The following is an 11,515-nucleotide window of genomic DNA, read 5'->3' on the forward strand; positions in this document are numbered from 1 at the left end:
GAGGTCCTGTCGAGCCCCTGCCCTGCTCCCCACAGAGAGGGGGATGGCTGCACAGACCCCCTGGCTGCAGTGCCATGCCTCTGCCCAGAGGATGCAGCTCCCAGCCAGGCACCCGGCAGGGGCCAGGATGCTGCTAATTAGTAAAATTATATTTGGGAGAAAGCTGGCGGTGTTTGGCAGAGGGCAAGGGCTGCCCGGCACAGCACTGGGGGGGGACAGAGCTGGAGCTGGGAGGGGTGCGTCCACACAGTGCCCAGGGATGGGAAAAGCCCCTTGGACAGCAGGAGCGATGGGGCTGACGGCACTCCAGCGCTGCCCAAAAACACCATCTGCCAAAAATAGCCATGGCTTTGCCACAGCGTCCCACTGGTGCAAGGGTCGGTGGGCCCCAGGGGGAGCGGGGGGAAGGGGGGGGGGGGGGGAGGAGGCTTCATCGGGGCTTCCTCAAGCTGCCACGTACAGATGGAGCAACAAACCGCCACGTCCATCGCGTGTTTGTGGGGTGTCCCCCCGAGCCAGCCGCTCCTAGGGCTCACCCGGGACTGAGTCCCTGCCCTAGATGCTGGGGGGGGCCAGGGGGCCGTCCTGGGCTGCGTTGGGGGCCCCCTCACCCCCTGCTCCTGTTGCACCCGCTGCTTCCTCGGCGCCTGGATTTTGGGGAGGAGGCTCGGCAGGTTGCTCGTCGCCTAACTTTTTGCTTCCTTCCTCCTCCTCCTCGGGGGGGGGTGTCTGCTCGCCCCGGGCCCCGTTGGCCAGCGGCGCCTTGGGGGGAGATTTGAGGTTCTGGGCGGCAGCGAGGATGTCTGCCTGCAGCTGCCGGCTGCAGTCGAGGGGCTCCTCGGCGCCAGGGTCGGGGGCTTTCTCAGGCACCTCATTGAAAGCCCGGGCCCCCCCCACCTTGTCCCGCTGGTCCACGTACTTCTTCTTGGGGAAGGAGGAGGGGTAGTAGGCAGACGCCTTGTGCTTCTGCCGGACAATGACGGCGGCGCAGATGATGAAGAGGAGGACAAAGGCCAGCGAGCCCACCACCACCACCAGCAGCATGTACTCCTTGAAGAAGTCCACCAGCCCGTCCAGCACGCCGCCCGGCGCTGAGCTGTTGGTGACTGTGGTCCCCGCCGCGTCCCCCACCGTCGGGCCACTGCCCGGCGTCACGTGGTGGACGGGCGGCGTGGCCGAGACCTCCTCACCATCCCCGCTGCCCCCGCCGTCGGGCAGCACCACGGCGTGCCGGGGTGCTGCCAGGCGCACCGGGGCCGCCGCCAGCAGCATCAGTATCAGCAGCCACACGCCCATCGCCAGCCGCACTGCCATCATCTCCCCCGGGGCTTGTGCACGGCGGCCTACGGGATGCAGAGGGGAGGGCGAAACGTTAACACCCTGACGGAGCAAGACTCCCGAGCCCTGCCCCAAGCGAAACCCCGTGGTGCGCCCACCCTGAGCCCTGCGTGCGGCTCTGGCACAGCGGGTCAAGCATCGAACCACCAATGGTTAGCTCGGGCACTCGCTTATTCACCCGGCTGAATTTCCTTAAGAAAAGCAAAATGCAGCTCCGGTTTCCTCGTCCTGACGCCGAGCAAGGGTCTGCGTTTGTTTTGCAACGGCGCACTGCAAAAATAGATGGAAACCAGCTGAATCGAATTGCTCAAGCCTGGGGGACGCTGCGTGCACGGCGAGGGGACCGGGGACGCTGCCAACAACCGGCTTCAGACAACGGTCATTTGGCTGATTAGAAAATTCCTGAAAAATTGAGGTTTCCAGTGGAAACTTTGACACAGGCGACGCCGCAGAGGGGCCAGCCCCCAGCGCGAGCAGCATTTCCCAACCTTCCCAGCACAGACCGTTACAAACGATTCCCAGCTTGAGCGCGACTAAAAATAGGTTGGCGGCAGGATATCACCCCGGTGCCGCCGCGGCGGCCGAGCAGTGCTGGGATGGGGCGCAGGACCCCCCAGAGCCTTTGCAAAGGGGCAGCCCTGGAGTTGGGGTGCAGTGAACGGGGGTCTGGGGGGCCCTAGCTGCCCAAGCATCCCCAGTGAAGGGTGAAGGCGGCTGCCAGCTCCGTCCCCTCGCCGTTCCATGCTCCTCCATGCGGGATGGGGTTGGGTCTGCCCCACGCCAGCAGCCACAGCCCACGGCGTGTTGTAGGACATGGGACGAGCGTTTCCCATCCCCGCACACAGCCCGAAGCGATGAGCCAGGGCGAGCCCCCAGCCAGGCTCCGCACCCCCACGGGGTTTGGTGCGACCGTCCCCAGCACGTCGCAACGTGTCCCTGGGGGATGGCAGCATGTTTCGGCTGCACCGCGCCATGTAACGCCATCGAGCCATTCCCAGAGCTCTCCCCTCTGCACGGCCCCACGGGAAGGTCTCACGAACCAGCTCCCCGGGTCCATTGGCGGGGACTCCCCAGGACAATTCCCCCGTCCTTGAGCCCCCCAAATCCCAACCCACCTCCCATTTCCCCCCCAAACAAACCCAACCCAGCAGCGCTGCGAAATGGGAGGGACTCCAGCAAGCGGGACTTGGCTTGCAAGCTCCTTCCCAGCTGCAAAATCTGGTTTGCATTAAACCAGAGCAAACAAACGGCGGCAGAGGCAGGAGGCGCCCCTGGACCCCAAGACCCCCAACCCTTCCAGCTCACCGCAGGCGTCACCACTGCCATGGGCTCTGGGCTCGCTGTAGTAATGGTGGCACCGCCAGGATGAGGGTTTTTGGGGGGCCGGGATGAGCCCCTTCATACTCCCCCTCTGCTGCCTTCACTGCAGAGAGGGGCCCCACAGCTGCAGCAGGGAGAGGGGTCCCGGGGAAGGTGAAGGCATTAATTTGCTGTTAGCAAGCGCAGCTGATGAGCAGCTGATCAAAGCCCAAATCAGTGCCAAGAGCAGGGCCTGTCGCCGTGGCCATTGCTGGCCCTCTATCCCCATCCCCATCCCCATCCCCATCCCGTCCCATCCCATCCCATCCCATCCTCGCCCACCCCCAGATCCACAGTGCGTCCCCGGCTCTGGCTTGGCCAGACGCAGGCAAACCCCACTCCGCTTCCCTCCGCTCCCCAAACGCTTGGGAAATTCACGATTTTGATGTTGTCCAGGCGCAGCATCCTCCAAACCATGCCCGGGCACACGGCTGTGGCCGGCTCCATCCCACGTCCCGCCGCGGGGACCATGCCCAGCCCTCGCCGCGGCACCCCTGGCTGTGGGGCAGCCTGAGCCCCACTAAGGAGCCACCCCAAAATTGGAGGGCCGGGCTGGTGTTGCCAGCAGGATCCTCACCTCGCCTGCAGCCGCCGCGTCAGCGGGAGGGAGCCGGGAGGACAGGGTCTGTCCCGCACACCTCGCCTCCTCGCGCCCCTTTCTGCTGCCTGCTGGGATGGAGCCTCCTCCTTCTCCTTCTCCTCCTCCTCCTCCTCCTCCTTCTCCTCCTCCTGCGCTGCAGCCCGGGACCAGCTTGTTCTCATTAGGGCTGGTTTGGGGAGGGAGTGTGGGAGGCCGGCAAGGGGCAGGCAGCCCCCGGCCCCTTCCCAGCCGAAATCCGGCTGGGGGCTGGGGGGGCTTCCCGGCCTCTTGCCCCACCAGCAAAGGGGGGAGCCCCGGTGCCCCCTGTCATCCCGGCAGCACCGCTGGAAGGGGATGCTTTTTGGGGTGCAAATGGGGAAGGGGGTCACAAGGGAGGTTTGTTGCAAGGATGTTTTTGCCCATGAGGATGGAGGTAAAACTCTATCCTGTGGCCACATGGCTGAGCCGCCATGGCAGGATGGGGGTGCTGGCACCCCCAAAATGCCTTCCAGCGACGCCGTGCTGGGAGTGGGCACAGCTCCTACCCAGTTGCCCTTCACTATGTGCCTGGGCCCCAGCCCCCCAGCCCAGGGCTGGATCCTGCCCCCTCACCCAGCCCTGCGAGCCCAATCCCTGCCATCCCACCAAGGCACAGGCACAAGCCGGTGGGGGACGGCCACCGAGGCCACGCAGCGACCAGGGGCTGAGCGGGACAGGGAGGGCGTCAGGCTCGGTGCCCTGGCATTATTGGAGGCTGGCAGTGTGGCATGGGGCAGACAGGGCTTGGGACCTACTCCTTCATTTCAGGAGACGGTTTTTGAAACACCACAGCCTGGAAATGTTCCAGCACAGACACCTCTGTCTCGGGGTGCAGGCAGGGGCACAGAAAACCACCCCTGCGATTCCCCAGGCCAATGCAGCAGCAGTGGCCACACAGCTCCCCAGGGCACAGTCTCTGGGTCGGGGGTCCGGGGACATGGCTCGGGCGCCCTCCCGCCAGCGCTCTGCCCACCCCCCTGCCACGGTCCCCTCCGCCTCAGCTGAAGTTGCTCAAGAGGCTGCAGCCGCCGGCGGGTGACCTCATCCTCTTGCTATTCGCCTCCGCGCGCCTCCCTGGGGACCCAGCCAGATCCCCCAAAAAAAGCCATCGCTGGTGCCTGGGGACTGCGACCACCATGGGGCTGGGGGTGGGGGTGCCCGTTCCCACCACCGCTGGCACTGGGAAGCCGGAGGGGAACCGGCGCCGTTTGGGTTTCTCCCGGCGTCGCCGAATGTAATCGTGGCTCCCAGAAATAACGGGTCCATCCGTCTGTCTGCAGCCGGCGGCTCCGCGCAGCTGCTAGAGCGGCTTTTCCCAGCCTTAAGTGATCAGCACTGAAATCTTAGAGGGGAAGGGGGACAGGCGAGGGGAGGCCGAGGGGTGCGAGGGCGGCCGTGCTGCTGAGCTGAGCTGGCCTGGAGGAGGGCAGCGGCATCTGGACTCGCTCCTGCAGCCCAGATGGGGATGGGGCTGCAATTCCCCTCCCCCTGTGCCCAGCGAAGCTGGCGTTGGGCTGAGCCTCCTTGTCCAGGGTCCCCATCCCACCCTGGCCAGGGTCCCCACCCTTCCCCAGTCGTGGTCCCCACCGCCCCCATCCGGGATCCCCGTCCCTGCCCTGGGCTCTTCCCGGGGCGGCGGTGGCACGGGGACAGGCAGCCCCCCCGGTGCCAGCACACACCAGCCATTACGATGCCGTTTTTGCCTGCGGCTGGGGAGGGCTCAGCCCCTCGGCGCTGGGCAGGGCTGTGCCGCCTGGGCCCCGCTTTGTAATTTGGGGCAGCTGGAACGTGGGGACCCACAGGGCTCGGCTCCGCGGCACAGCCAGCCCAAAGTAACCTGCAATTTGAGACATTTCGGCCCTGCTCTGCTTGTAATTTGCTCTGTGGGGCTGCGCTTTGCTGTGCCAGCGAAATACCCGGGGGGGACTGATCCTGCGGAGCTGCACCACGGTGTGCAGAGCATCATGCACAGCACAGCACCGTGCCACACACGGCACCGTGCAAAGCACCATGCACAGCCCCATGCCACACACAGCCCTGTGCACCGCATGCTGCCCTCCCACTGCAGGGCACAGAGGCTTGCCGGGGTGGCATGCCCCAAGGATCCTGCTGTGACACCGCTCTGGCTTCCTGCAGATTCCTCTGCCGTGAGCTGGGAGATGGCAGCCCGACAGGACCTGCTGACTATGCCAAATAGGGTGATTCCCGGCTCCTGGCAGCCGGCTCACGCTCCGGCAGTGGAGGAAAGTTTATCCTCACTGGGCTTCTGCTCCAGAGCGGCAGGCGCAGGGCAGGCACGGGGCTGGGCGAGAGCGGGAGCAGTCCCTCTGACCTGCACCCGTCCACCTTCTCGGGACCGGCCAGCCTCATCCCCACCTGGACTGGGGGCAGAGGCTGGACGATCCGCTGTGGGGTGAAGCTGGATGATGGAAGCATCCCTTCGCCTCCAAGAGAAAGTGGGGCTGGGGGTGACAGTGGGCCCTGCGGCCTCCCGTCCCCAGCCTGGCCCCGACAGCTCGGAGGCACATAAACCTTCGTGCCCATTACAGCTGAGCCCTGAACTCCTGAGGCTGCTTTTTGGCATGGCAGGGCGCGGGCATCCACATGCGTGGGGACACAGTGGGGTCAGAGCAGGGTGGGATCCCATCCAGGGACCGGCCACTGCTGCCGGCTGCGGATCCCCTGGCCCACGCTGACTCACCCGTAAACATTTACATTTGCAGGAGGGAGCGGGGCCGGCGAGGCTGCTCGGCCCCAGATGGAAAATATCCGAAGCACAGAGCGAATGTAAACAGGCGGCGGGGCCGGGGCGGCCGGGGCGCAGGTGGGCCGCAGCACTGCCAACCCGCCCTCGGAAGCGCGAGACAGCCACCCTCAAAAGCGGCTTTCGAGGCAGCTGCGCACCTAGGGCTCAGCTCGGGACAGGGCGGCACAGCGATGCCTCGAGCGCGTGCGAAACACTGCTGCCCAAGTGCGCGCTGCAAATATCGAGGGCGGCGTAAGCTGCCCGGTGGGGTGGGGATGGGGACATGAGGATGGGGATGTTGAACCTGGCGGGGCAGGGGTGGGGATGGAGAGATGGGGATGTTGAGCCTGGCCACAGCAGGGATGGGGATTGAGGGATGGGGTCACCGATCCCAGCTGGGGCAGGGATGGGGATATGGGGATGGGGATGCTGAGCCTGCTGGGGCAGGGATGGGGATGGAGAGATGGGGACACTGAGCCTGGTGGGGCAGGGATGGGAATGGGGATGCTGAGTCCAGCTGGGGCAGGGATGGGAACGTGGGGACACCAAGCCTGGCAGGGCAGGGACAGTCCTGGGCCATTTCTGCTCCCTTGGGTGGCTCCCCCAGGGCCGGGCACAGGGAAGGTTGGGCTGGTGGCTCGAGGGGTGACCGACACCTGCACACTGGGGGTAGGTGGGACCTGGGAGCAAACCTGAGCCTCCTTCAGCCCCCAGGTACAGGCAAGATGGTGGGTCCCTCTGTGGCCGCTCATGGCTTTGCTCTCCCCATCCCTCCTGGCCCCAGCCACAACCAGGCAGGGACAGCCCAGGCCAACACAGCCCTACGAGGCCGAGAGCCTGCGACCACCGTTTGCTCACTGGGGACGAGCCCTGGGTGCACCGGCAGCGCACAGGACCACCCCGACGGGCAGTGATGGTCCCGGAAGCGTCCCCCTCACCTCGCTACAGGCAACCGCAGGGCAGGAACACGTTACGCCACAAGTGCACCCGTCCCCACCCCCGGCATTTCCGCCCCGGCACCACCACCCTTTCCGCTCCCATGCCGCGGCACGAGGCCGAGCCCCACACGGGGAGGAGGTCCTGGGGGCTGCGGTCCCCAACCCCCCGGGGTCTGGCCTCCTGCTTGGTGAGGGGTGGCCACGGGTTTCGTTTCTGCTCCCCCCCAGGGGGGCTGAGGCCGCTGCTGGGGGAGGAGGATGGAGAAGCGAAATTTCAGCAGGGGGATGTGGGCAGGCGGTGGAGGGGGGGAAGGGGGCCGGGGGGCTGGCGGGCGCTGTCCCCACCAGGAAGAGACCACCATGTCCAGGTAACACTTTAATGGGGGTCGGCCTCGAGGGCTGAGCTCGCCCTGGGGGAAAGCAGCTCCCTATCACGCCAGTCCAAGTTAAAACACAAACCCAAGGGAATGGGGGTCCCCCGCCTATGGCTCCACGCGTGCCAGCACCGGGGACCGGGCGTCATGCCCATGACGCAGCCGCCGGCCCCCCGATGCTCTCGGATGCAGGGCCCTGTCCCCGCAGCTCAGGAGTGCTCTGGCAGGAAGCTGCTGAGAGTCAGGTTGTCACCGTCGGCCTCGGAGCCGCTGTCGAGCAGCAGCTTCGGCCGCCGGGCCGGGCCGGGCTTGGGGCCGTTGGTAACTGCCTCGCTGTCGGGCAGCAGGGAGGAGATGCAGACCATCTCGGTGCGGCTGAGCCGGCGGTGTGCCGTCCGCGCCCGCCGCCAGAGCAGGGCGCCCAGCACTCCCGTGCACACTATGAAGGTGGCGGCCACCAGCGCCAGCAGCAGGATGGCCAGCAGGCACTTGCCCATCACCCTGCTGGGGTCCCAGGGGACCGGCACTGCGGTCCCCCTGGGCTTCGTGTCCCAAAGGGCTGAAGTCGGCACAGGGGGAGCTCCGGCTTTCTTGGTTTTCTTGTAACCTGTGGTGGTGGGGCCAAGGGCTGGGGGGGTCACTGAGTGCGGCCCCACTGAGGAACTGCTGTCTGTGCTGCTGGCCACTGTCCCCTCCTCGCTGGGTGACATGAGCCGGCTGGGGATGGTGGTGACACTGTTTTGGGGTGCTGCCTGTCTGCTGGGCTCTGCCGGTGGCACAGAGCCCAGCAGCAGGTCAGGATCAGGGGAATCGGTCTCGTCCTGTGGATCGGCTGTGGTCGGCACTGCGAGTGCCCGGTGCAGGCCGGTGTTGGTGCTGGGCGCTGCTGGCAACTCAGAGCTCAGCAGCAGGTCGGGTTCGGGGGAATCGGTCTCATCCAGGGGATCGGCTGTGGTCGGCACTGCAAGTGCCCGGTGCAGGCTGGTGTTGGTGCTGGATGCTGGTGGTGGTGCAGAGCTCGGCAGCAGGTCGGGTTCGGGGGAATCGGTCTCATCCAGGGGATCAGCTGTGGTCGGCACTGCAAGTGCCCGGTGCAGGCTGGTGTTGGTGCTGGGTGCTGCTGGTGGTGCAGAGCTCGGCAGCAGGTCGGGCTCAGGGGAATCGGTCTCGTCCAGGGGATCGGCTGTGGTCGACACTGCAAGTGCCCGGTGCAGGCTGGTGTTGGTGCTGGGCGCTGGTGGTGGTTCAGAGCCCAGCAGCAGATCGGGCTCAGGGGAATCAGTGTCGTTCCTGCTGGGCATTGCAGTGGCAGCATGGCTGTGCCCCGGCATGGCAGTGGTGATGCCGGGCTGCTGCCTGCCGTCGGCCCTCTTCCTGCGGGAGAGCGGCAGGGGCTCAGCCTGTGCCTGCCCGGCTGCCCCCCAGACCCACTGCACGCCGCGGTGCTGCCCCGGCTCCGGAGGCGGCACGGCCCCGCATGCCTGCAGGGTGCTCAGCACCAGCACCAGCATCACCAGCACGGCCCAGCACGGCGCCATGGGACCTGTTTGGGGAACAGAGGGGGCAGATGAAATCAGGGCCCTGCTCCCTGCGAGAGGATGCTGAGCTCCATCGTTCAGGCTGGAAAAGGCCCCAAGGAGGGATTGCACATAAGCGGAGCATCCTCCTCCCCTCCCGGAGAGGGGCCCTGTGTTTTGGGGGCCTGGAGGATCTGATAAGCGACCTCCTCCAGCCATGGCTGGCAGAGCCGAGCTGCCTCCACCTGCGGGAGCTTGGCCCTGCCAGCTCCGCTTGCAAAGAAAGTTTTGAAAAGGAAGTTGAGTGTCTGGAAATGGGAAACGAGCCGTGATGGAGACGGCTGCTGCAGGACAGGCAGTTGCAGGATGACTCCCTGTGCAGAAATGAAACCGCAGGGATGTCGCACACATTTCAATTGACTCCCCTGGGGTGCCCATCTTCCCCCTCCACCAGCCAGGCTGGCATGGGGCTCCCGGGCCGAGGCGACTATGTGCCTGTGCATCTGCGCTGGAGCAGCAGGAGAGGCAAACCAGCCCCAAACCCACCCCAAATCCCCGCCTCGTTACACCAATGGCCCCCCAGCAGCCTCAGTGGGTGGAGGCCAGTGATGCCCCTGTGTCCCCACACCCAACAGCATCCAAACACCAGTCAATGCTCCCCCAGCGCCAAGCATCCCTGGGAGGCTCCCACGCCCCCAAAGCGCCCACCCGCCTCCTAAAAACCCCAGGGACCAGCACTGCACAGACCGTGGCACCCCCTGGGGACCTGTGCACGCCCCAAGGGGGACCCCAAGCAACCCCTTTGCACTCACACCATCCCCGGGACAGAGCCCCAATCTGGCACCCCCCCCCACCAGGGCTCACCTCTGCCAGGGGACGCCGGGGGACCCCAAGCTGCAGCACCAGCAGGCATGACCAGCAAGGGCCCAGCTGTGCCGGCACGGCGGCGCGAGAGCAGCCCTGGGGCCGGGCAACCACCGAAACCCAAGGGGTGTCAGGGGCTGCTCTCCGCCTGCGCCTCCCGCCCAGGCGGGGAAGGAAAGGCGGGCACAGAAGAGCGGCTGTGGTTTCGGAGAGCCTGGTGGGGGAAGGACGTCACACCGGGAGCGGGGCCACCGAGGGCCAGGGGCTGCATGCACCCACCAGCGAGGGCAGCCGGGACGTGGGGTGCACGCCAAAAAGGGGACTCCTGCCCCTCCTCGGCATGCTGGGCGCCCTTGTGGGAGCCCCCCCGCCAGCTTGGCCCCACTGGCGGCTCCGCCGAGCTGCGTGCTGGGACTTGCACCACTCCAAAAGCAGAAGTGACAGCAAACCTGGTGCCAGGGCTGCCAGCCCCCCCCGGGGCACAGTGTGGGCATGAACGGGATGGGGGGAGCAGGTCATGGTGCCCTGAGAGGGGACATGGACGTACCCCAACACTGGGAAACAGCCTTCGCACGCAAGGAGGAGGAAGAGGAGGAGGGGGGCGAGGGCCTGGCTCAATGCATTTGCAGAGCCCTCGTGCCAGGGCCCTTCTCTCGGCACCAACGTCCCCAGGGCAGCAGCCTGCGGCCGAGGAGCTCTCGGGGGGCTGTGGGGGCCATCGGGCATTGTCCCGGCTGCGTGGTGCTGCATCAGCTGGGAAATACCCTGCCCTAACCGCAAGCACGGGCATGGCAGCAGGCAGGAGGTGCAGCTGCAGGAAGGGTGCTGCAAGAGCACATCCGCAGCAAACACCCTGCGGCTGCTGCCCAGGGCCGTAAACAGTCCCACCGCCTCCACGCCCCCCCCCCCGCCGGCAGGACCCTGAACCCCCGGTGCCGTGGGTCAGATTCACCCCATCCCTTCTCGAAATCTCCTGGCCATGGGCCAGGCCCCAGCTCACTCGTGGGAAAACACACACAGAAAATCGGGTTCAGGTCTGCAGGAGCGGCTGCGGCAGAGGGACGAGCGTCCCCTGGGACGGGTGCAGGGCGTGCACAGGTGGCCAGGGAGCATCACCTCTTCGAGAGTATCCCTGTCCCGTCCCCAGGCACGGCCGGGTCTTTGGGGTTGTGTCGGGGTCGGGGGGTACCAGAGGCAGCTGGAGGCGGTTGTGAAATGCAGGGTGAAACGCTGCGGCCCTGGGGAGGCTGCGCTGGGGGAAGGCTCTCAAACCTGGATGGGGACTGAGCGATGCCATTTCTAGCCTGGGCTTTCTTTGCCGTTGCAGGATTTCCTGCAGCCTTGAAGCAGGTTTCAGCTGGGGGAGAGCAGAACAAGCCCCCCCAGCTGCAGGGCAGCCCCCAGCCGGTGCCGCTCCTTCCAGAGACCATTGTCACCCCGGTCTCCGCTACCCTGAGACCTCCCAGCAAGACACGCATCCAGCCAAGCTCTCGGGTTCACTTGCAGGGAAATCACCAGCGAGTCCACATGCAACCCTGGGGATGGGCCCCAGCTCTCCCGGGACGGAGCAGACGAGAACGGAGGAGTCCCAGAGGACAGACCCCGCTCAGCCACAACCCCGCACACTCGGGTTTCTATCGCTGTGGTTAAGGGTAGTGCCATGATTTAATAACCTGGTTATTGATAAAACCTAAAGTGCACGCGCTAATGGGCAGCAGTGGGTCCAGGACGCAGAGAGTCAAAGAAAAAACAAACCAGAG

The 11,515-nt window shown here is 66.0% G+C and overlaps 2 protein-coding genes across 2 annotated transcripts; both read right to left on the reverse strand.

The window, feature by feature from the left end:
• Positions 1-438: 438 nt before the first annotated feature.
• Positions 439-3,343, reverse strand: TMEM119 (transmembrane protein 119). The gene is made up of 2 exons (XM_076352908.1): positions 3,275-3,343; positions 439-1,343 (listed from the first exon to the last, which is right to left on the reverse strand). The coding sequence occupies exon 2, from the start codon at positions 1,315-1,317 to the stop codon at positions 556-558; it is 762 nt and encodes a 253-aa protein (XP_076209023.1). The 5' UTR covers positions 1,318-1,343; positions 3,275-3,343; the 3' UTR covers positions 439-555.
• Positions 3,344-7,363: 4,020 nt separating this feature from the next.
• On the reverse strand, positions 7,364-9,860 carry SELPLG (selectin P ligand). The gene is made up of 2 exons (XM_076352831.1): positions 9,756-9,860; positions 7,364-8,917 (listed from the first exon to the last, which is right to left on the reverse strand). Exons 1-2 carry the CDS (start codon positions 9,802-9,804, stop codon positions 7,584-7,586), a joined length of 1,383 nt encoding a protein of 460 aa, XP_076208946.1. The 5' UTR covers positions 9,805-9,860; the 3' UTR covers positions 7,364-7,583.
• Between the last annotated feature and the right edge of the window lie 1,655 nt (positions 9,861-11,515).

Source organism: Aptenodytes patagonicus, chromosome 15, assembly GCF_965638725.1.
Source record: "Aptenodytes patagonicus chromosome 15, bAptPat1.pri.cur, whole genome shotgun sequence".
Lineage (NCBI taxonomy): Eukaryota > Metazoa > Chordata > Aves > Sphenisciformes > Spheniscidae > Aptenodytes > Aptenodytes patagonicus.